This window comes from Canis lupus, chromosome 26, assembly GCF_003254725.2.
Source record: "Canis lupus dingo isolate Sandy chromosome 26, ASM325472v2, whole genome shotgun sequence".
Classification (NCBI taxonomy): Eukaryota; Metazoa; Chordata; class Mammalia; order Carnivora; family Canidae; genus Canis; species Canis lupus.
This window is the reverse complement of record NC_064268.1, coordinates 31632527-31658707: the sequence shown is the minus strand read 5'-3', so window position 1 is coordinate 31658707 and position 26181 is coordinate 31632527. Positions and strand designations below refer to the sequence as shown.

The 26181-nt window shown below is 43.2% G+C and overlaps 1 protein-coding gene and 1 long non-coding RNA gene across 34 annotated transcripts in view; one reads left to right on the top strand and one right to left on the bottom strand.

Annotated features, from left to right (window-relative positions):
* The window catches only part of ZWINT (ZW10 interacting kinetochore protein), a 53814-nt gene that overhangs the window by 25031 nt on the left and 2602 nt on the right, over nt 1-26181 (bottom strand). For 10 of the 33 annotated variants that reach the window (XR_007406109.1, XR_007406113.1, XR_007406110.1 and 7 more), the window contains exon 9: nt 2283-2465. The exons of 5 other annotated variants lie outside the window; for them this stretch is intronic. Coding sequence is in view for 5 of the 28 variants with exons in the window: in XM_025441380.3 (XP_025297165.1) it covers nt 23220-23407; nt 24016-24095 (268 nt within the window). In the remaining 23 variants the exon portion in view is untranslated. Of the gene's footprint in view, nt 1-1583; nt 2466-7790; nt 8136-8280; nt 11842-12360; nt 13617-13718; nt 13745-14191; nt 14507-16474; nt 16620-22685; nt 23408-23880; nt 24096-26181 lie in introns of those variants that run through there. 18 more of the 33 variants (XM_025441381.3, XM_025441392.3, XM_025441383.3 and 15 more) reach the window with 12 other exon arrangements.
* Nucleotides 13902-14221, top strand: LOC125753707 (uncharacterized). The gene is made up of 2 exons (XR_007406120.1): nt 13902-13945; nt 14166-14221. It is a non-coding gene; the product is annotated as an uncharacterized LOC125753707 (long non-coding RNA).

The following is a 26181-nucleotide window of genomic DNA, read 5'->3' as shown; positions in this document are numbered from 1 at the left end:
TGGATGAAAAACAATTTAGCTTATATATGGTATTTGGAGTTATCAAACAAGAGTCTGATAATCAGTTGTGCAATTTAATATCACATAATGGAAATGGTCTAACCTGGCTCACACCTGAGACTCTTTGATGGATGGGTGCAGACAAATTTTGGCGAAAATTTCTATTCAGTCACATGTTCTCAGTGTTCTAAGGTTATTGCTTTCTTTGGTGAGGCTAGAAATTTTAGCTCCTCAGAAATATAGTGATGGTTAATACACTTGAATGCATGAAGGGTAAAATAAAGCATAACTTCCTTCTCTTTGTTGTATTTAAAATAAATAACTTTTCATCCAGGAGTTTGCATTAATTTGTTTAAAGAGTAGTATAACAATACTAAGAACCTCACGTCCATATGTACTCATAACTTTTCTTTTTTTTAGATGTATTATTCATTTTAGAGAGCACACATGTGATAGGAGGGGCAGAGGCAGAAGGAGAGAGAATCTCAAGCAGATCCCACCCTGAGCGCAGAGCCTGACAGAAGGCTTGGTCTCATGACCCTGAGATCAAAACCAAGTCAGATACTTAACGGACTGGGCAACCCAGGTGTCCCTGTACTCATAACTTTTCTATACATATCAATTATTTCTTACTGCAAGAAACCGCAGTTCTTTTGGTGATGAATGAGGACTTTCCCTGCCCAAGGAAGTTTTCTGGGCACATATGCAAACTGCCAAGTTGATGACACTGATGAGAGCAGTTCTCAACCAGTGATGACCCCTTCCTCATTCTTTAGATACACCAGCTCCCTGGGGTCTCGAGAAAGTGTGTTAATCAGTCACCCGTGCAAGGAGCAGTCACTGATATACCTGTACTCGATTCCTTCCTTTCTCATCCATATGACTCCCTTCCATTGCAGTGCTGTTTGGGATCATTTCCTAAATAAACTACTCAAATCTATGTATTTATTTTTTGGGGAGACCCAAACAAAGAGCACTGGTGCTACATGTGGTCTTAGAAATTGGATTTTTAGGGATCCCTGGGTGGTGCAGCGGTTTGGCGCCTGCCTTTGGCCCAGGGCGCGATCCTGGAGACCCGGGATCGAATCCCACATCGGGCTCTCGGTGCATGGAGCCTGCTTCTCCCTCTGCCTGTGTCTGCCTCTCTCTCTCTCTCTCTCTGTGTGACTATCATAAATATATAAAAAAAATTAAAAAAAAAAAAAGAAATTGGATTTTTAGGATGGGGTTAGGTGATCTCAAAAAACGCTAATGGGATTGCAGTCGCTAATGGTAAGCTGCATGGTGTTAGCCTACGATTATCTGAAGCAAACAAGTTCTGAGGCTCAGAACCGGGATGAGGCACAGTAGACAAAGCTGCATTCACCTTCAAGGTATCCTGAGGCTTATCAGATTTTAAGCCAAATGTAACTGAAAGCCAGGGCTCTGAAATTAACTCAACAAAAAATACAAAACAAAAAAAGTAGGCTAAAGCCAGCCTTCTCACCCTGTGCATGCTGTGCCAGCAACGGCCAGTGAAGTCCTCCTTAGTAAGCTTGAAAAGAAACTCACTTCCTCCTTCTACAGCCAAAGAGCAGAACGTGTTAAAAATGAAGATGAAGACTTTATTGCTGGGGGTGAGGGCTTACAGTGAGGCTGAACTCCTAGCTGCAGCAAGCTGCCCAAGCTAAAAGACACTGAGATGCTGAGATCTGGCAGGGGACAGTCGAGCGGATGCTTTGGAGAACTCCAGACTGCCCGTGACAATAGCATGACCTGCTTCTAGTATGTACTTTATCACCCTGAGAGTTCCTTCCCAGTGGTTACTGGACGGTTGGAAGGGCTTCATTAAGGTACAGCTAAGGTGAGATGGCCAGCTTGGAAAAGACACCAGTGGGGCTGGAGTCCTGTGCATCAATGGTCCTGCATCTCTGGAGCTCAAATACATGAGTCAAGGAACCAAGGGTGGTGGTTAAGAGTGGCCAATCTCACCATCATGTTCAGTGACCCAGGGCGTAATCTATACTTCCCATCCCTCTAACATTAGAGTCTATGCAATCAGGTTCTATACTAGATGAAGGCTGGGTGGGAGACATTCCTCCTAGAAGAGACTTCAATTTCTATAAACATAAAGCTATGAAAACCACTTAGTTATCTGCGGTTTCTCTTGCCAGGACCCCTGCAGGTGGCCGAGAGATAACACACTATACTACTGACTGGAACCAACTAACCCTTAGGGGCCAGGGGATGGGATAGTGACAAGCAGGGACAGAATATATGTATCTTGAGCTCAGGAGACTGACTGGGGCACCTTGTGGGACTTCCATCCATGGGGATGACCTTCAGCGGGCAACTGGAGAAATCATGGTCTGAAGGGGCAAGACCCCCAGTGTTCTTATACTTTAAGGTCACGTATCTTCATTATTTTGCAAGCAAGCAACCTGGATGGTCAGATGTGTGGATGCTGGCTGAGGTTAATCTGGAATCTATGGGATAAAAGGGAAAAATGATTATTAACGATACGCTCTAAGCTAATTGCAGTTGGAGAAAATGAGTGAAATACCGATCTTTGTGTTATTTTTTTAAAGTGCATGTGAATTTACAACTACTATTCCAAAACACACAGTTTTTCTAAGTGTGTAGGTAAAATCTCGATGGGCCATGATCTCACTAAAGCAAAGATGAGATGTGAGGAACAGAACGTGAGATGACAATGGGTCTGAGTAGCGCAAGTGGGGGCTGTAGAAGCAGCTGCCGGAACCCCCCACTCATTCCTGTTGTCGTGCGAGTTTGTCCACTGCCCCGGCGGGAAGCATGTCCTCTGTCTGTGCACAGGGCAGAGGCTGAGCACCAGGAAGCCCATCCTCTGAACAATCTTAACATAGGACAACTGAAAGCTGCCCTTCTACCCTGGGTCTCCGCACTTAGGACAACTCTACACGTTTCCATCATCACCTGGAGGCCACAGTGGTAATACCCCATTACCCACAACAGCAACGGGCTCGTTAAACTCTGGGTATTGGCTTCCCTCCTTCCCATCTCCGAGCGGCCCACACTCAAGGCCAAGACTTCCTCCAACTGCCTCCCAAACTACGTGTGCTCAGATCTTGATCACAGGTCTCCTCAGGCGGACATGAACCAAAGACAAGTAATGCTATGAAATTCTCTGAGGGGACTTACTTTTACATCTAGTACTTTGGGGAATATTGAAAATGGAGACAAACAGGTTTTACTGCAAAGCACATCAGGAAACACAATTCAGAAAACAGCACAGTGGCTTTAGCCCTGTTACCAAGCAGGTGCATGAGAGTTGTGAGTACATTCGTTCCCTCTACTCAACCTCCCAGCTTCGCTGAGGCTCTTGGGCCACCATGAAATCCGGAAGGCTGGGGAACCCTCTGCTATGCCCTCCAGCTGAACCACCCTTTATACTCAGTCCCCTAAATCTTTAGTTGTTAAGACGGCGATCTTTTGAGAACCCACAGCTGCACAGGTATTACTTCCCCCGTGGCACTCTCTACTGGACAAGTATCTCCACTGTTGGTAAAGGGAATAGATAGATCCTCGTTATTTTTGCCAGGGTCATTATCTTTCTGTCTAGGGCGAAAAAGTTCCTTATTCTGCAAATTAATTTCTTTTTTATTTATAGATTTTTTTTTTTATTAATTTATGATAGTCACACAGGGAGAGAGAGAGAGAGGCAGAGACACAGGCAGAGGGAGAAGCAGGCTCCATGCACCGGGAGCCCGACATGGGATTCGATCCCGGGTCTCCAGGATCGTGCCCTGGGCCAAAGGCAGGCGCCAAACCACTGCGCCACCCAGGGATCCCTGCAAATTAATTTCTTCATGTGATTCTTATTCCACTCAGGGTTAAATGTCTACAACCATCACCATGAATTGGTCTTATTTCAAATAATATTGCATCGCATCCACAGAACTTTGAGTTGGAGAGACAACTGGTTTCCCTGGCATACAGATGAAGAAGAGTGCAGTTGTGACTAGCTTATGAAGAGACTGACGCTCACATAACGTCAGGGACTCGCCTAAGGTGGGACCGTCAGCTAATGAGAGAGCTTAGACCTGAACAAACAGAGACAGGAAGGCACAAGCGAAGGCATGAAGGACATGGCACATACCCGGGGAAAATGGGATAGTTACTCTAAGACAAGAATGAGGACAGCTGTTAATCAAGATGTAATGTTTCTAACTGCACCGGTTGCTAAGACTCATACTGATTGTAAAGATATTAAACTGTAGAAGTGAGCATGTTAGAATCAGTACCATGATGACGACAAGGACACTCACAGAATGTCACGCCCGAGTGACACACGTACATTACTGAACCCTCACAGCAATTCCTGTCAATTTGCTCTATTAACAAAATCTGTACCAGTAACTCAATACTAACCTACTTGGGAATTGTTTCTTTACTCTTTTTAAAAGAATTCAGATAAGTCTTACCCGTTATTTTGCTATTGGAAAAAAAGAATTGAGCTACTGGCTTGCACATTTTATTTTGCACGAGCATTACCTGGGTTATTTACTAAAACACAGATTCACGGACTTCACTCAAAAGATTTCAGTAAACCTGGGTGGGAACCAGAATATACTTTCTAAGGAGTGTCCTGGGGATCCTGCTGGTCTTCAGACAATGCTAATAGAGGGCTGGCTTAACTGTCCTTTTTTACTTTTTTTTTTTTTTTTTTCATATTAGTCTCTTGTTAGGGACAGTAATAAAAGTTGTGCTACGGGCAATGGTTTTTGCAGTAGGTATGGTAGCCTGAGTAGAATGGGATGAACACTGATAAAGTTTACAAAGGCAACCGAATTTGAGCCTTTGAAAGGAGAGAAGCAGGACCGTGGAGGAACTTTAACACAGCCAAAAACTCAGCAATGCAGAGAGGAAAGATGCCACTGTAAGTTTGCGTCATTTCTCTGAGCAACCCGAATACTTTCATTTATTCACCATGAATACAATGTATGCAGTATCTTGTAGTAAGTGCAACAGCAACTCTCTGCCTGGTTTCCCACCTAAGATATGCAGAGGGGATTACAGGGTTGAAACCAGGCTCCCCCCCCACCCCCCCGAATCACTGGTGCTAAGAGCCTGAGAGGGAAAACTTCCACATCAAGCCCTAGGAGACCCAAAACACAAGTCCCTAGGCCACGAGTAAAGGGTAATAGCACACTCTTTATGCCTTCTAGCCTCCTCCCCAGACACCTGCCCGCACCTCTCCACACACGCACATCCACACAACACGTTTGCACTTATTAGGTAACAGCATTAAGCAAATGGCAGATGCAGAATAGTTGGGATAATCTGGTTAGGTCTCCAGAGCTAACAACGTAACACAGCCTTTTTGATTTTCCATAACATCTTAGGCAGCTGCCAAATGGCCTCATATTTACAAATTACTCATAACTAAGTGCATGAGTAAGAGACTTAATGACAGGAAGTTTCATAGCTTTGGAGTTAGGAAGGGAGGGAGGATGGAAGGAATCAAACACCTAGACTGGCTCCCAGGTAGGCCACGTGTGACATACAAGCTCTTGAAAAACTACTTGAATGTTCATAACCTCATTCTCCGCTTTTTAAAAATACTGGTTTTCACGTTTGTTGTAATCCTCAAATAAGATCAACACAGATACCATCAGACAGCATTCTAATAAGATCAACCGTTTTGAGCTTTATGACAGCTTACAAATAGCAAATAATATAGCAAGATAACTGGTGTATGTTACTTATTAGCAGATGCCTCTGTTTATATGTTTGACTGTCTGTGACTTTCAAAATTTGTCTTTTTATGTAACCTGAGTGTCTCTTGTATATGTCTTAGATCATTTTAAAATTTCTTCTCAGAATCTCTGCAATTCTTGACCAAATTTGCTAGGTCTTAACTCACATCGGTGAGCTTCACTTTTTGAAACACCTCTGCAAAACTTAGGAATTTTTCACCTATTTTTGAACTGTTTTATTCACATTTTGATGGACTCTTCATCATTTCATTATTCTTCAGTTCTCTTTTCTCTATCATTATTGACATTCATGAGCAGAAAAAAATGGTATAAATTAACAGTATCATATGTAGAAAATATGAACTAAAGAAATATCTGAAAATAATGGAAGACAGTGGCATTGCACTAATTCTGCACAGAATTAGCAAGTTTCTAATTTCCATCTTATTTTATACGTCCCTTTATTATGTTTTTGTTTAGGCTTCTCTTGGATTTTTTTCCCAGCAGTGAAGAACTGTAGTACCCACAGCACACTGAGTAGCAGAAGCATCATGCTCCTGGTGGTCCCCTCGCCCTCACGCCCCATGGGGCCACCATGGAGGTGTCACCTCTACACCACACCTGAGTGGGTTTGTGTCGCACCTGAGGAACACCGACCATGGAACACCCTCCCCTCTTACCAAAGGCAGTAGGCAAGCCTGCTCTTTCTCCTAGAGGGAGCGACAGCTGCATTCCTCAGGGCCACCTGCTGCACATAAAACACTGGGACACAGACCAAGCAGAGCGGTCAGGGCTTCGTATTCCTGCCACGCCCAGCAACAACGTTCACGAGTGCTCAGGGCCTGTGGCAGTTTGCTGTCCCCAATACCTGACCCTATGCTTTCTTGGCTGAACTGGAATAATCACATGAGTATACCACTCCACCTGCCGTTCTGGTAAATCTGACCAACAGGGACTGGGGCTAACAATATTCGTCTTGTACAGAATATGATCAAGGCTATTCTCAACGGAACGTCAAGCAGCAAGATGAGGCCAACCCATCATAGTATCAGCTTCAACAGTGCTGCCCAGGGCCCCAAACTCAGGCCCTTGTGAATAAGCCTCCAACAGGGCCAGTGGGTCTTATCTCAGACACTGGGGACATAGTTAGGCAGCAGTCAGTGATCAGAGCACATTATGGGTACTGGAGGACGGGTCCTCACTGCTCGCCCCGGCTTCCTGCAAGCCGCATGCAATGTGCTCCAGGAACATGTGAGTGGCTGTGCGCTGGGGCCTGGGCAACAGGTAAAGTTGCTGAGTTCAGATACGGGGTGACTTTGGAATTGGTCACAATTTACCGTCTGAGTCATCCCCTGAAAGTTGTAATGTCTCCAAAGTCCCAAAACAGGTTAGACAGGTCCTACCAGGTGACTGGTTGCCTGGGTGGGGAGACGGACTCCTGGAGCTTCCTATTCCGAATCCTCTCCTTTTTTTTTTTTTTTTTTAATTTTTTTTTTAACTTTTATTTATTCATGATAGGCACACAGTGAGAGAGAGAGAGGCAGAGACACAGGCAGAGGGAGAAGCAGGCTCCACGCACCGGGAGCCCGATGTGGGATTCGATCCCGGGTCTCCAGGATCGCGCCCTGGGCCAACGGCAGGCGCCAAAGCGCTGCGCCACCCAGGGATCCCCCCCGAATCCTCTCCTTGAAGCCCTTCCTACACAGGCTTGTATGCGACCGGCCTGGTTGAAGGACAGACCCAGAAGGATACGGCCACATTTTTTCCATACTTGGATCATTTCTATTTTGCCTGAATCCCACTTATGCAGGTGTTAGGACCAAGTTTTCTTGACCAAATTTGCTAGTTCTTAACTCACATCGGTGAGCCTCACTTTTTGAAACACCTCTGCAAAACTTAAGAAGTTTTCACCTATTTTTGAACTGTTTTATTCACATTTTGATGGACTCTTCATCATTTCATTATTCTTCAGTTCTCTTTTCTCTATCATTATTGACATTCATGAGCAGGAAAAAATGGTATAAATTAACAGTATCATATGTAGAAAATGTGAACTAAAGAAATATCTGAAAATAATGGAAGACAGTGGCATTGCACATTTTATTAATAAAAGAAGCATCTATAAATAGCAACGCACATTAGACATTTATAAAGTGTAACCATCTTCAGTTATGTATAATTTTATAAACAAAACGAAAAGTGTATTGCCCAAAAGACGTTTGTGGCTATTATTCATGAACATTACATTTTAACATCTAAAGTAAACTCCGTGTTTATAGAATTCCGTTTGCTTTTAGAAGCCTCCTCAAGTATATTTTGTTGTATTTTCCATGCTATGATTTCTGAAAATAAAGAAGAATCTCCTTTTGTGTACACAAATTTTCTTCATGGCAGTGTAACACAAACAGGCCTCAAGTCCTAAAGTAAACAATAATAATTTTTTAGGCAATAAGCAATATTAAGCAATCTTATTTTCTTTCATATTTGAATGGCCAGTTTCTGGGAGTTTTCTGGGTGGATCTTGCATATGAATTCCATATAGTTTCTTCCATCTTTATGAACCTAATTTCTTTCTTTTTTTTTTTTTTTTTTAAAGATTTTATTTGAGAGACAGAGTGCACACTCATGCACACATACAAGTGGGAGCGGGGAGCAGTGGGGAGAGGGAGAAGCAGACTCCCCGCTGAGCAGGGAGCCCAACATGGGACTGGATCCCAGGACCTTGAGATCATGACCTGAGCTGAAGGCAGACCCTTAACCAACTGAGCCACCCAGGTGCCCCTAACCTCTTTTATTAAAGAACTTGAACCATATTCTCCTAGGACAAAATCAGAGAGTATTTAGGGTGTATCATACAGTGTTATTCCCCAACAATCCACTCTGCCAACAAAGAGCATTTCCTCCAGAAAAATGTCCAGATATGTGTTCTATTTTACCTTGAGGGCAAAATCCCATACAACCTATAACAGTAAGGCTGGGGTAGGCGCATGTTGATTTAAGAGTCTTAGATCCCAATCTTCAGTATTTTCATAAGGGCTACTTGTTGGCCTAATCCAAAATGCTTTCAGTAGGTGTGCTCTGAGTAGGTGCACACACAAATATTCTTAAGCTCACTCATATAGCTTTAAAATTTAAATTACTACCTACATTCCTATGTTACAGAAACAGAGAATTAGATATAAAAGAGCCTTCAAAAATCATTTAACAGTCATTCTCATTTTACAGATAAGACAACTGAATCACGAAAATACTAGTGTTGTTCATCACCAGGTTTGGAACATGAATCCATGTTTCTCAAAAGCAGGGTCACCACTCTCTGCACTATGACATGTGCCCTTAGTGTAAACTACACACTTTCACCACAGCAAGGTAAGTGATAGCTACTAACCACTGACTTTACTGGTGCAAACACACATATGTAATAGTGCAAAAGTGAGAGACAGCACTTAGCACATTAAGCCAATCCCTTCCTTCCAGAAAATTGAGGAGGAGGAAACACTTCTGCTAGATTGTGTCCCTCCCACAATTCACACGCAGAAACCCTCACCTTCAAGGTGATGGTAACAAGAGCTGGGGTCTTTGAAAGCTGACTGGGTCATGATGGTGGAGACCTCGTGAATGGGATCCGTGCCTTTATAAAGACCACCACGGAGCTCCCACATCCTTCTACCATGTGAGCACACGATGGGAAGGTGCTGGTTTGAATCAGAAAGAGGGCCCTTACCAGACACAGGATCTTCTGACACTTTGGTCTTGGAGTCTCCAGTCTTAAGAACTGTGAGAAATATGTTTCTGTTGTTTACAAGCCACCAGTTTATGGGATTTTTTTTATGGCAACCTGAACTGACTAATTCATGCTATGCAGCTAGCATTACCCTGATATCAAAGCCACACAAAGAAAGACAACAAAACTACAGACAAGTTATTTCTTATAAACATCAATATAAGAATTTTCCACAAAATACCATCAAAACAAAATCCAAGAATGTGTTACAAGAACTATTCACAACACCAAGTAGGATTTATTCCTGGAATGCAAAAATGGTTTAACATATGAAAATCAAACAATGAAATACATCACAGTAACAGAATGAAATAAAAAATCCCATGATTACCTCAATTGGTGCAAAAAAAGCTTCTGACAGAATAAAACAATCCTTCATGATAAAAGCACTGAACAGACCAAGAATAGAAGAAAACCTTCTAAAATAATAAAGGCCATATATAAAAAACACGTGGCAACCATTATACTCAAATGTAAGAACCTGAAAGCTTTTCCTCTAAGATCAGGAACAAGGCAAGAGTCCCCAAGGCATGTTCCACTTTTATTCAACATAGTAACGTGAATCCTGCCAGAGCAATTAGACAAGAAAAAGAAATAAAAGTTATCTAGATAAAAGAGGAAGAAGTAAAATTATCTTTGCTCACAAATGACATACTCTTATACGCAGAAAATCCCAAAGATGTCACACACAAAGTCTACTGGAATTAATAAACAGATTTAGCAACGTTAATAAAAATAAGCCCTTACACATATGGTAGTAAAATATCTGATAATGACACAGAACCATTCAAGGGGGAAAAGCCTCATTTCAACAAATGGTGTTAGAAAACTGGATACCCACATGTAAAAAAGAATGAAGTCAGATTCTTGGCCTGTATCACATACAAGATGACTCAAAATGGATCAAAGGCTTTATATTAAGAACTAAAACAATGAAACCTTTAGAAAAATACATAGGAGAAAAGCTTAACTACATTTGCTTTGGCAATGATTTCTTGGATAGGACACCCAAAGCAAGGCAACAAAAGAAAAGAAAAATAGGTAAGTTGGATTTCACCACAATTAAAAATATTTGTGCAACAAGGACATAGTCAAGAATAAAAAGGTAATCCACAGAATGGGAGAAAATGGTTGCATATCATATATCTAATAATGGGGATTAACAGAATTCAGCCAAAAAAACAAAACACCTGGGATCCCTGGGTGGCGCAGCGGTTTTGCGCCTGCCTTTGGCTCAGGGCGCGATCCTGGGGACCCGGGATCGAGTCCCACGTCGGGCTCCCAGTGCATGGAGCCTGCTTCTCCCTCTGCCTGTGTCTCTGCCTCTCTCTCTCTCTGACTATCATAAATAAATAAAAATTAAAAAAAAAAAAACCTGATTAAGAAATAGTCAAAAGACTGAACAGACATTTCTCTAAAGAAATGACCATCTAGTGTATGAAAAGATGCTCAAGACGGGCAACTGATAATTGATAGGGAAATGCACTCAAAACCACAATGAGATACCACTTCATATCCATTAGGGTGGCTATTATCAAGAACAAAAAAACTAGAAAAGTAAGTTTTGGTGAGGATGTGGTACAGCTGGAATCTCTGGGCACGGCTGGTGGGAATAAAAAATGGTGCAGCCACTGTAGAAAACAGTATGGGGGTTTCTCTGAAAATGAAACATAGGGTTACCATATTCTCCATAAATTCCACTTTTGGAATTTCAAAATAAGTGGAGACAGGGACTCCTAAGGATATCTTTATCCACATGTTCACAGAAATGCTGCTCACAAGAGTCAAAAGGTAAAGCAACCAAAGCACCCACTGGTGGATGAAAAAAAGAGGCAAAAAGTGGACTATTCATACAGAATGGTCTTCAGCCCTAAGGAAAAAAAAGTTTGACATTCAAAAAACTGTGCTCAACGTCAGCCAGTCACGCAGGAACAATTATGGTATGATTCCATCTACATGAGGTATGTATCAAATTCATAGAGACAGAAATTAAGAGTGGTGGTCGTTAGGGGCTGGAGGGAAGGAGGAATGGTGGGGCAGTGGTTAACGGGCAAGGAGGCACAGCCTGGGAGCACGGAGAAGTTCTGGAAGTGGATGGCGCTGACAGATGTACAGCAGCGTCAATGTACTTCATGCCCCTGGACTTTTAGTTAAAATGGTAAATTCTGCTATGCATGTTTTTCCACCATGAAAACAACTACATCGATATATCACAAAATGTTAACACTGTAGTGTGAACAAGCTTCCCTCATTCACTGGGAGATTTCCTCGAAGGCTCCATCTGCCCCAGTCCATCTGTATATCCTCACATAGTGCCTGGCTTGAACGGAGTCCATGTCCCTGAGACACAAGGTTCAAAAGTCATGAAAAGAACAGGCAAAGGAAACAACTCTTGGATACCTTCCATGAAAGAGGCACCATATTTTGTAGTAATAAGATACAAATAAATAAATTTGATAAAGTGTTAGCACTACATTCCATAAAATATGGTGAGTGCAGAAGCACAGAGGAGTGGATCCTGGGTCTCTGCTGGGAAACGCCAGAGATAGCTCTGAAGAGTACACACTTTTCCAAAGGTTTGTAGAAATACTACAAATGTATTTCATATTTTACTATTAAAAATTATAAAGTTGCAAGTTTTACTACCTACAAAACAACTTCTAGCTGATGATAAAAATCTACTGCATAAAGTCATAAAAACAGCCGACGGAAATACGAGGGGAGACAGTACCAATTAGGGACAGATGTGATCAAAACATCTTAAGTTTTCTTACGTTTGCACAGCTAACAGGTTGCTATGGCAACTTAGTTACCTTGAGATACTCAGACGTTAAACAACTATAATGTAGAAAATCCACATTTTCACTTTTATTAATTACACTTTTATTTTTTTATTAATTACATTTTAACAAAAAGATGAGTTACTGCAGATTATTATTTTTTAAAAGACAATATTAGAAGATGTTGTTCACAGACCAATGAGTTCAGGAAAATAAACGAGGAAAAGGGCCACCCCCAAACTCTCATCACCCTGCAGAGCTCTAAGCCTGTGTGTGCATGTCTGCCTGGGGACGGGGTGAGAGGGGACCCGGGAATGTAAAACTTAAAACGTGACATGTGACACGTAGCTTCTGAAAATTAGAAAGCAAGAAAGAGGAAATCGTTGCAGCTTTTTTTTTTTTTTAAGATTTTTATTTATTTGTTTATGAGAGACCCACAGAGAGGCAGAGACACAGGCAGAGAGAGAAGCAGGCTCTGTGCAGGGAGCCTGATGTGGGACTCGATCCCCAAACCAGGGATTACGCCCTGAGCCACCCAGGGGTCCCTCATCTAAGCTTTTTAAAAAACATCCCACTGACGCATGAAGTCTTCAAGAGCACCTGAATCCAGAACAGCAGCCGTGATTTACGATGCTGCAGGTACCGCAGAGACCACCCCGGAGCACCACGGTGACGGCCGTCCCCGTCTGTCCTAGACTCTGTGCTAGCATCAGGGAGAAGGCAGCTTGGGTGATGGGAGGGCACCAGACCTCGCAGGGGCGCATGGGACCATCTCAGCACAGAGCACACGGCCACCGAGCCAACGAGGACACTCTGAGGCCAGAAGCATGAAGTGTTTTGGGGTCGAGTGCCGTCCGGCAGCCTCCCCGCTTACAGGCTGACGCCCCTGCCTGGTGCCTGGTGTCCGGAGCAGCCAGAGCAGTAGCTCTGGGATGATTCGCTGCTCACGTCCCAACCCCTGCTAGGGGGGATCTGTAAACTTCCTCCTCTTTCCCAAGGGTAGGCAAGATGATTGGAGCTGCTCAGAGTTCCTAAAACTCAGGGTGATTGTAGGACTTCCTACGGTTTCTGCCGTGAACAGTTCAGGGATGGAGGCTTCTAGTGAGGCAGGTCGTGAGGTTTCAGCACCACCGGGAGAGGGGCTGCGGGAAGAGCGAGGCCAGCTGTGTGTGCCCTTTAGTGTGAGACGGACCACCTTGGGAAACTGCCGCCCGTCTTCAACCAACACTCCATCTGCTGCCTACAAACCTGTTCCTGGGCACGAGGACCCTCGGAGGAGTGGCCTTCCCAGTCTGGCAGACGTTTCATTATTCACCGGCAGGTAAAGGGGCCTTCCTGGGGAAAGCAGAGGTGTCAGCTGTCTGCCTCAGTGGCTCCGGGAACACAGAACACTGGTCCTCACAGGGGGGCCCCAGGCCCCTGCACACACGTCTGCACCTTCCCCACCATCCTCAGCATCCGCCCTGTGTAGCCAGCAGAGGAAGAGAGCAGGTGCTCATGTCACGTCTTCACAAGCCAGGCTTGGAGGTCTCGTCCGTCCCCTGTGTCCCCACCGTAGCTCAAGTCCAGACATAGGGCCTCACCGGATGAAACAGGCCAGTAGGAATTTAGCTTAGCTGTGGGCTTGGGGCGCGATCTATAAATTTATATTTATATTTATAAAGGTAGCGGGATCCCTGGGTGGCGCAGGGGTTTGGCGCCTGCCTTTGGCCCAGGGCGCGATCCTGGAGACCCGGGATCGAATCCCACATCGGGCTCCCGGTGCATGGAGCCTGCTTCTCCCTCTGCCTGTGTCTCTGCCTCTCTCTCTCTCTCTCTCTCTCTCTGTGACTATCATAAATAAATAAAATTTAAAAAAAAATAAAAAATAAAAAATAAATAAAGGTAGGCAGTTTATTTCCTCACGGAGAAACATTTTCATTTCCTGAATTTATTTTCTGGGGGAAGAGAGTGAGGAGGTGTACGGAGCCCACACACTTCCGTCTGCTCCCAGATGCATGTGCACGTGTGTGCGCCAGGCCACCCCGGGGGTCTCGAACCCTCACCCCCACAGCACACGTCCGCTTCCGCTCCCTCCCACTCCGCCCTCAGCCGCAGGCCGCGTGTCTTCTCCCCTTCAGGCTCCTGCCGCAGCCCAGAGCTCCCATCCTCACGTCATGTCCGCCTCGCCCGGGTCACCAGTCCTTTCACAGGCGCCCACTGTGTCTTAGGGATGACCTGGCAAGCTGATAATACAATGAACGCTAAAGTCTTAGCAGAAACCAGGGAGGGTTTCCCACAAAACAGTCCCTAAATCCAGCACATCATAATCCCTGGAGGTGTTTGTTACGTTTGCAAAATCTAAACATGACCTGGGAAGTAGGATCTTTCGAGGCAACTAAAATCAACATTTAGAAACAGCTCCAGGTGACTCTACTGCATGTGAAATCTTAACAACCAAAGGGTTCGCTCTACGTCTTCCCAGGTAACATATCGGATCATCGCAGCCAGGGACTGTGTGCGCGTCAACCATGGTGCATAATGGCCCGAGTATCACTGGGATTGAGTCTACAAAAGGTAACAATCCTATTTAACCAGTTAATGCCTAAGAGCATTAAATGTTCATCTCTTTAAAATTTGTGAACTGACAAAAATCTGCTATTTTCACGGAGATAACTGGAAGGTGACAAAATCAATACGAAGTTTTGACATCTACTTGCTTTTGTCTCTAACCTTCGAATTTTGAGGACGTCACTCGGCACTGGTTGGCCAACCAAGGCCTCTAACATCTATCTCCCAGTCACACACACACCCCCCACAGCCTTCCTGTGGCCATGTGGCGCCTCTGGGGTTCCTCCGCACGGTCCTGTATTACTCTACTCATCCCACACATGGAATTTTGCTTAGTTTACCTTACTCTAAAATTCCCCGGCAAAACATACATTTTACAAAGGCTTCTTTCTCACCCCACTATTTCTAAACATTCCCCTGGATTTATTCCAGAAAATTAGCTCCCCACTTCACATACGTCTGTAACACACACTCGTTATGTTATGTTGATTTCAACATATTTTAGCAGGCAGAGCAAAAATATTTTCCTTATGTGCCAAGGTCTATCAATCAGGAGTGGCTGCATGGGGTCCTGGGGCAGGGCAGGGGAGTGGTTGTCCATATTTATGGCCATTATGGAAGAGCCAGGATTGAGTAGACGTTTGTTCTGTGACTGGGGCTGGGAACGGCCGGCAGTGGGAACTCTTACATGGAACAATTTACACCTGTAAGCGTCACGGATCATTAGAATCAGCCCCACCATAATTCTGCAGCAACCTTTCATTCAAATTCACACCATAAAACCCACTGTCACAGATTGCCAATGATGTCTGTGGTCAAAGGATACTTGAATTGTTATGATTAAACTAGAAGAGTCTAATTTGAGCTCTCAGACCTTCATCCTCTTAGTCCGTGAACTTCACATAGATTTTTGAAAGAACACTTCGGGAAGGCAAATGCAGAGTTCCAGGCGCCTGTGCTTGCCTTCTCAGAGCTGCTCACATGCCAGGCTGACTGAAGTCAGCACAGGCTACATAAACAGAGATTTAGCAAGTTCAGGCTTCTCTGTTTTCCCAGGTATTGGCCGTTCAGCCACAATCACCACTACAGAAGCAGGCAACCATGGCTGACGAGGTCTGAGCAGTAATAGTTCAGGTTCTTTTTTGTTTTCCTTAAAGATTTATTTATTCATGAGAGACACACACACACACACAGAGGAGGCAGAGACATGGGCAGGCTCCTCACAGGGAGCCTGATGCAAGACTCAATCCCCAGACCAGGGATCACACCCTGAGCCAAACGTAGGTGCTCAACTGCTGAGCCACCCAGGCGTCCAAATAGTTCAGGTTCTTATTCAAAAGCATAAGAAGAGTAAAACCAATGAGACAGTTGGTCCAAGGAAGATGTTAACGTTAAACGTCAATACAAAATGCCGGGATCCCTGGGTGGCGCAGTGGTTTGGCGCCTGCCTTTGGCCCAGGGCACGATCCTGGAGACCCGGGATCGAATCCCACGTCAGGCTCCCGGTGCATGGAGCCTGCTTCTCCCTCTGCCTGTGTCTCTGCCTCTCTCTCTCTCTCTGTGACTATCATAAATAAATAAAATAAAAAAATAAAATAAATAAAAAAAAAAAAAAAAAAACAAGCTGTCTATAGTATTAAAAAAAAAAAATACAAAATGCCTTAAGGGGCTACAGAAATTGCTAATCATGGGCCTGAGGATTTAAAATATAAAACCTTTTGGAAATCTCTGGAGATATGATACAAGGATGGAGATTCCTCATCCACACTTCTGTGAAGACAGTGAGGCCTGGAGGAAGACATTAGATTTTTAATTTTTCTACATTTTGTATTACACATATTTTCATATACTTAACCATCTAAGAAATATTAGATAGGCCTCAACTGACACTAAACAAAGTAAGTAAACTGCTCTTGCTTCAGAACTTTAACACTGTCCAACCAAAACATCCAAGAAGCAAACATCTCTCGAGTGAACTCTGCCCCTAATACAAACTTTAAAGTGAGCTAGTATGTCCAGTCAATTTTTTACAAATAAACTGGATACTCAGATAAAAAGCAGCAGACTATGGATGGCAATCACTACTACAATAAAGTGAGAAAGGTTTCCCATAGCTGCCAGGTGTCTTCATGATTAGAATAAACGACTCCTTAGAAAACAACAGTAAAATTAAATTATAAAGAGAGAATAATACCTGCCTTCATAGCTTAGAATATATGTAAGATATCTAGCTAGAAGAAACAACACAACATTAAACAGCTTTAAACTTAGGTTTCCAAACAAAAATTAAATATTGTAAAAGATGTCTGATAGAAAACACAGTTTGTGAAGAGTATTTAACAAAGATATCTCACCCTAGCGACTGAGAACTAAGTTCTAGAGATACACACGCTGCACGGCAAAGGCCCACACCATGCCCCTCGTTGGCAGAGTGACACTGGAGGCAGCTGCAGAGGCCGTAGCAGGACGGACCCCTCGCCCCCCAGTAGCACTTGGGTTTATGAGGAGGGACCTGTGACTGAGGGGACAAGAGGAAGGGGAAGGAGTCAACAGAGAATACCAACATGCAGTGAAGGAACGGGTTTCCTGCCATCTGCTTCAGAGTTTCAGCAGGAGGACCACCCATGGACCTCTGGATACGTCCCACGTGAGGATGCAATGCCAGGCCCAGGGCACCCCAAAGCCCCAGATGCCAAGCCCACAACTCCCCCCACTCTGCCACCAGCCAAATGCATCCACAAGAACCAACTATTACAGGAAAAACCACCAATGAGCTACAGCGCCACCTTCCACAATGAAAAAGAAAGGTTTCTAATGGCCACCCTGTTAAATCAGAAGATCCAAAGTACACATAAAACCTTAATTAAGGAAGGTGATTGCTACTTCAAACGCTGAAGCAGAAGTCCATGTCTTCAAACACCATGAACAATCAAGGAAATAGGATAGCACACAAATAATTATCTGGCAGCCAAACCCAAAGGCACAGAATACTACAATCTAACTGATAAAAGAATTTGAAGTAGTTGATGTGAAGATATTCAACAAGCTACAAGAAAGCTCAAGACGGTAATTCAGTGAACTCGGGAACAAGATTAATGAACAGAGTAGTTATCAAAGAGATTATTAAAGTTATAAAGAAGAGCCAAACAAATTCTAGAACTGAATAATTCAATAAATGAGATAGGGAATGAAGCATAAATAACTGGCAGACGAGATGGAAAAGAGAGTAAGTGACCTGGAGGATAGAGATGTAGAAATAATTCAGTTCAATGAGGAGAGAAAACTAAGATTTTAAATAGTGAAGAAACCCTGCAAAAGCTGTAAATTTCAATCAAAAACGCCAAAAAGGCAAATACAAGAGTAACTGGTGTACTAGAAGTAGCAAAGGGGAGAACGGAGGTAGAAATAATAGCTGGAAACTTCCCAAACCTGGGAAGAAATTGGTATGAGGCCACAAAATGACAATACCCTATTATCTCAATGCAAAAAGATCTTCTTATTATAATGAAACTGTTGAAAATCAATGCTAAAGAACCTTAAAGGCAGCCAGGGAAAGGAAAGTAATCCAGCAAAGGAACCCTATTGGCAGATTTCTCAGCAGAAACTCCACAAGCCTGGACAGAGTAGAATACCATATTCAAAGTGCTGAAAAATAAAAATTGCCAGGCAAATGTACTTTACCTGGCAAAACTACCCTTCAGATATGAAAGAGAAATAAAGGCTTTTCCAGATAAACAAAAGCTAAAGCAAAGTCCCCACAAGACTTGACTTGAAAGAAATGCTAAAAGTTCTTCGAGCTGAAATGAAAAGATGCTAATCAGTGACGCAAAAACCTATGAAAGGACACCACACCCTGCTACAGAATCGGAAAACCCTAGCCCTGCATTATAACAGCACTGTTGCTACTATACTTTGTCAACAAATTCACATTATAAAATCAGTAAACTGACATTTAAAAAAAAGGGGAGGAATAAAAGGGTGGAGCCTTTATAAAGGAATGAAGATAAGCTGCTTTCAGCATAAAATGATGTTTTATCTATGACATGTTTTACATAAACCTCATGGCAGTCACAAAGCAAAAATTTAGACTAGATTCACAAAACAGTAAAAAAGGAGGGGCAAGGGGCACTGAGCTAATAATCACCATGGAAAACCACCAGAAAGCAAACAGTAAGTTGGCCATTGCAAGTCCTTCCCTATCAATAATCGCTCCAAAATGAGTGGACTGAGTTATCCAATCAAAGGCACAGAGTGACTCAATGGATAAAAAAACAAGACCCAAACATACGTTGGGTCATTTCAGCTCTCAACACACACACAGGCTCAAAGTGAAGAGATGAAAGAAGATCCTCCATGCAAGTGGAAATCTAAAAAAAGCAAGAGTAGCCATATATAATCAGAGAAAATAGACATCAAGCCAGAAACAGTAACAAGGGACAAAGAAGGCTGTCATATAATGATAAAGGGCTCAATAAATCAAGAAGATAAAATCATAAACATTTATGCACTCACCATTGGGACAACTAAACACAGTAAGCAAATACGAACAGGTGTGAAGGGAGAAACAGACACCACCTCAAAAATACTAGTTAACTTCAACGCTCCAAGGTCAGCAATGGAGAGATGATCTAGACAGAAAATCAACAAAGAAACACTGGTATTGAACCACGTCTTAGACCAAATGGCTAACGGACATACATACAACATCCCATCCCCAGCAGCAGCATACACATTCTTCTCAAGTGCACGTGGAACATCCTCTAGGGAACATCGTATGACAGGATGCAAAACAAATCCTAGCAAATTTAAGGAGACTGAAATCCTATCAAGGATCTTTTCTGGCCACAATGGTATAAATGAGGACTCAGTAGAGAAAAGCTGAAGGGTGCCTGGCTGGCTCAGTTGGTGGAGAGTGCAACTCTTGATGTGGGTGATGTGGGTGATGTGGGTGATGTGGGTTTAAGCCCTCTGTTGAGTGTGGAGGCTACTTTAGAAAAATAAAATAAGAGAAAAAGTGAAAATTCTTCAAATATGTGGGAACTAAACAACACTCTTCTGAACAACCTCTGGATCAAAGGAAAAATCAAAAGGGAAATAAAAAATTATCCGGAAACAAAAGAAAATGGAAATATATCAAATCCTATGGGATGCTGCAAAAGCAATTCTGGGAAGAAAGTTTATAGTGATAAATGCAAACATTAAGAAATTAGAATGATCTCAAATAAAAAAACTAATTTTACATGAAGGAACTAGAAAAAGAAGAACAAATTAAGTTCAAAGTTAGCAAAAAGAAGATAATAATAATGATCACAGGAGAAATAAATGGAATAGAGACCAAAAAAACAATGGAAAGGATCAATGAAATTACAAGCTGGCTTTTCAAAAAGATAAACAAAATTGACAAATCTTTTGCTAGACTAAAAAGACAGAAGATTCAAATAAATAAAATTAGAAATCAATTCATACAGAAATATGTAGGATCTTAACACACTATGATAAACAAACATATGCCAGCAAGTAAAACCTATAAGAAATGGATGAATCTCTAGTAACACAATATACACAAAGACTGAATAAGGAAAAGAGAAAATCTGAACGGACCAATAACTACTAAAGTAATTCAATCAGTAATCAAATACCTAACACAGAAAACTCTAGGAGCAGATGGCTTCACCAGTAAATTCTAACAAACATTGAAAGAAGAATTAATGCCAAGTATTCTCAAACTATTCCAAAAACAAAAATCAGCAAATGGGAGTATATAAAGCTTAAGAAGCTTCTGCACAGCAAAACAAAGAAACAAAAACAAGTAACAAAATGAAAAGGCAACCTACAGAAGGGGAGAACATTTTTGCAAACCACATATATCTAACAGGGGTTAATATCCAAAAAATAAGCAATTCTGACAACTCAGTAACAAAAAAACAAACAGTATGATTAAAAACAATATACGGCTACTCAGTAACAAAAAAACAAACAGTATGATTAAAAACAATATACGGCTACAGTAACTAAACAGACACTTCTCAAAAGACATCCATTGCAGACAGGTACATAAACAAATGCTCAACATCACTTATCAGGGAAATGCAAATCAAGGGGCAGCCCCCGTGGCTCAGCGGTTTAGCACTGTCTTCTGCCCGGAGCCTGATCCTGGAGCCCCAGGATCGAGTCCCATGTCAGGCTCCCTGCATGGAGCCTGCTTCTCCCTCTGCCTGGGTCTCTGCCTCTCTCTCTCTGTGTCTCTCATGAACAAATAAATAAAATCTTAAAAAAAAAAAAAAAAAAAAAAAAGACCACCCTGAGGTATCACCTCATACCTGTTAGATGGGCTCGTATCAAGAAGACACAACACGTATGGATGTGGAGAAAAGGGGACTCTTTCTAACCGTTGGTGGGAATGTGTATTGGTTCAGCCAATATATAGAATAATACAGACGTTCCTCAACAATTAAAAACATATCTTCCACATGACCTGGCAACTCTGTTTCTATGTATACACCCAAAGGAAATGAAAACAAAAAAAAAAAAAAAAAGGAAATGAAAACAATTTTTGAAAGACATATCTGAACTCCCATGTTTACTGCAGCATTATTCATAATAGAGGGGATGCGGAAACAACCTAGATGTTCATCCTTGGATGAACTGATGCGATGCATTTATGTTATATTTAATATTATCCATGTATATGGTATCTATTCACGTATATACACATATTATACGTTATCCAGCCACATGAGGGAAATCTTGCCATTTGAGACAACATGGATAGACCTTGAGTAATTATACTGTGAGGTAGGTCACAGAAAGGCAAGTAATGGATGAGATACTTGCATGTGGAATCTAAAAAAGCCAGACTCCTGAAAACAGAATTCGTGATTACCCAATGATGAGGGGGTGAGAAATAGGACTGACACTGCATAAGGGACACACTTGCACTGAGAAGTAAATAGGGCCTAAAGATCTAATGTACAGCGTAATGAACAGAGACGGTCTTGTAAGATCCTCCTCAAACTTGCTGAGACTAGAATTATCCCAACCACTAGAAGAAATGATAAATAGTGTGACAGAGGTGCTCACTATGGACCTCTACACCACAATGGCAATCACTGTATAAGACATATACTATCAAATTAAGATGTTTTACATACTAAATTTACTCAATGTTACATGTCAAAAATATTTTTTATTAAAAAATGGAAGAGTAACTGACATATAGGTGCTTAGAAAAGTTTAAGTCCATCATCAACAAATACTAATAGAAAAAAATTATCGAGTCAGTAGAATTCTGAATATACATGTAATTATCAACTTTTTCTCAGAATATAAAGGAACACATCTTGCATGAATATGACTGGGTATGTGCACACACATGCACACACACACACACACAATTTCAGAAGAACAAACAAGTCAAGATATTTGCCAGAAATTGCAAACCCTGTAAGGAGATTCTCACTACCATCTGCCAGACTGTCCCCCGTACAGCTCGGCAACGTGACTGCTCGACGGCAGGTGCTGTGACTCACACCAGTAACACCGTGGATAGTATCCAAGAGCAAACAAAACTAATTTCATTACTTAGATAGAAAACAAAACTGTTTCCTGAGGCACATGGAACCCCACAGCTTTAGCTGTTCTCCTAGACAAGAGGTATACGACTTTTAATAATGATTATCAGAATTACTGAATCCCTACCAGCCCTTCCTTGTTATAAACGTCACATTTGTTTCACTACCCACTTCTGCAGACCGCCGCCACCACCGCTCCAACAGTTAGAATTAATTAACGAATTAGTTTCTGAAAATTCCTGAGATGGGGTAGAGATGTGTGGAAGGAGTAAAACAGAAAATCTCATGATAGCAACCAAACTTTTAATCAAATACGATTTCCCTTATTCTTCTTCAAAAGAATAGGAACAGCAAGCCCAACAAACTGCAAGCAGAATGAATGAATAAACAAATGAATGCCCATAGGAGAGCCCTGACGTATAAAGATCAAGTGGGCAAAACAAACCAAAGTAAACGAGTGAATGTGCACAAAACACCGTACAGAACAGGAAGTCCGGCTGCGAGAACAGAATAAGCTAGAAGGAATACACTGCACAGAAATACCTCATTAGTTCAGGGTATCGTCAATGGTCAAGTCATCTAAGCTTCCGTACTTGTTTAGGGAGATGGAGACCCCTTACACTTAACTCTAGACTTTACTGACTACCAAAGCTAAGCGGGAATAATCATCAGTGAGGCACTTCAGAAGAAAAACGATAAAAGGAATGAACAAAATGATAAAAAAATAAAACCAAAGGCAAAAAAGGAATTTATAAAACACAAGAGAGAAAGTAAAAATGGACACAAATACGAAATCTTAGGGACAAAAATTATGAAACTAGATGTTTAAATATAGACTAAAAGTGACAAACATAGGATAAAGAAAGGTTGAAACTGAAAACGTTGTAGGAGCCGTGCAAGCAAAGGATGAATGGGGAGCTGCCAGGCGGTGCTGGTGTCCATCAGACCTGGAGCCGGGGCCCAGCCGGGGATGAAGGTGGCCCCCACGGAACAGCCACATCCAGCCTGGAAGAAAGACACGGTGTAAACTTGTCGCGCCCGAAGAAAGTAGCCACAGAGCACATAGAGCCATTGACCAGAACTGTAGGAAATAAATCCACTCTCCTACCTGGAGACCCCAACACACCCCTCGGAAGGTGATCATCAGAAAGCAAAAAGTAAGTATATAGAAGATTAACGGAAAGCGTAACAAGCATAACCTAACAGATGCACAAAAACCACCACAGGTGGCAATTCCTAAACAGACACGCTTTTCACCTCCACGTGAAACACAAAGACACAGAGCCAGACCGCATTCACGGCCGCAACTACTTTCCTCGTCAAATTTCAAAGTTTTTATTATATAGATGATGTTCTCCGACCAAATTAGAATAAATTTACATTATCTTCCCAAGAAACTCACAAATCAAATCATTATAATGAGAAACAGAAAATTCTGTGAAGTGAATGTACAAATATTTAGAGAAAACTAAAAGAAATGTATAGCCTTCCAGGTTTATTTGAGAAAACACATCAAGATCCAAATACACACAGTTATCAACCGATACAAATTAGATGTTTACGAAAAAAGTACGAGAGAGAACGTAGGAGAGGCCCAAGACAGGAGTACAAACCGATGAGTGTCAGAGTAGACATACGACAGTGGATCACGAAGCCGGCTCTGACTCTTGAAATATTTGAGATGAATGAACGTCTGAAGATAGATCAAAGGGAAAGTCAGATAAGGCGCAAAACACCAGGAATATAATCAGGCCATCCTACAACAGGCTGCAGATCTTAAGATAAAAAATATCATGACAACTATACCAATAAGTTTAAAAAATTAGAAATGAGAAACTCATAGAAAAATATTACAGTAGCTAGGAAATAGGAAGTAAAAACTCAAAAAAAAAAAAAAAAAAAAAAAAAACAGCCACAGCAAAATAGTATTTGCCACCAACAGAAATTTTGTTTGAAAGGAAAACTTCATTCTTATGGAAATCAGAGAGCTTTTCTGTGGTGGGACTAGGGCCACTCCCCGTTTTGTGGTGAACAGAGCATCCCTCCCTCCCTGTCCCTCACTGGTCTCCCTATCCCTTGACCTTCGACCTTGGTCACATGGAGGAGGAAGAGGACACCATCCACTCACAGGGCTCTGCGTCTGCGTGCAAGACACAGGTTCCCAGGGGAAGCCCCCCACCCTGCACATAGTGTACCAGGGCCTCTGAGATCCAGCTCTACATGAAACCCCAACTCCTGAGTGGGAGTCAGACCCAAGGATCCAGGCAATGGACCACCCCGGCCAGGAAACACCCAGGCCCCTCTCCCCTTCGGCCTCACAGGTGGACTGTGTCCGTCTCAGCCCCGTCTCTCCCAGTCCCTGACTCGCCAGGAGCATCTCATGGTTATCATCCTTGACCTCTGCAGAGCAGCCCTGCAGGGGGTACATTCGCCATGTGCAGGGAATGTGACTCAGCACTATCCCACCCCACACCCCAGTGGCCCCAGCAGACCCTCCATTCCCAGGGCATGCTCCTGCTCCCTCTGCCTGCTGTAAAAGCTTCAGGGTCTACGAGATGACAGACATAAACCTGAACGTGGGGGATGGGGCAGGACGGAGGCAGGCAGACCTCTAGAAGGCTGCATTCAGGACCACGTGCAGTCTCATCAGATGCTCTGTTCTTCCTTCCAACGTCCTTTTAAATGCCTTGGCGCCCTTACGTAGGCACCGAGTGGGGTGGATATTAGAGGTCTTCGAGGACCACATCAGGATGGAGTGAGGGGTCTGAGGATTGAGGGCACTTCTCTAGGATCAGGATCTGTGCACGCCCTACGTAATGAGGCCAAGGCATTTAAGAGGACAACTGGGGAGAGGAGCAGAGCATATGATCCGAGTGCACACGAGGATCCCAACCTCTTCCCAAGAGAAGGCACCTGGCCTGAGACACCAGACCATGGCCTCTAGCCACAAGGCCCCGGTGCGTCTTTCTCAAAGAAGCCTAGGTCTTTCTTGCACACACTAGTCCTGTCCGCAGGTGGACAACGGGCTCCCAGGGCCCTGGTCTCCCGTCTCCACGCCGTCCCCATGCTGGCCCTACGCCCAGCACCGCACGCACACACACAACACATATTTGTGTGTGTGAACTCACAGAGAGAGGAGGGTCTCTCCGCTCTCTTACCACGGCTCTGAATTCATCATGCTCTTGTTATAGCTGGTGTTCAGCACGTTTGCCACACCCTGCAATCAGGTATTGACCTGTTTACACGTCCGTGCTCAGGATGCTCCACAGAGCGCAGGACTCATCAGACAAGCCCACTGCTGTAGCTCCAGTTCATGGCAAGGGGCCCGGCGCAAAACACAGATTCCATCAATATCTGGGTCAGCAATTAAAATGACCTTCCCACATCTAGCCACCTGCACAAGGCCTTCTCCCCCTCCCAGAACCGATCAGCTCAGCCCGTGTGATTCCTATGGACTTGGACGAGCAAGCCCCAAGGCTCCAGGCCAGGGCCCCGTCCCACCAGCACCCTCTCCATTCACGCCCGTCCCAGCACCTGTCACATTGTTGGCCTTTCAGTGTGTGGCTCTTCCCACCAACATGTGAACACAAAAGAGAGAACTCACAGAGCCCTACGGCTTTTCATCAACAACCCAGAGCCCACCTGCACCTGGGTCACGGTCAGAAATCAGGCTGTACTCAGAAGTTTCACGTCCACCCGGCAAAAAGGGTGGGACCGGAGGGGCTGGGAGGACAGAGAGGGGTTAGCCCAGGGCAGACTGGGCACAGGACATGGGGCTG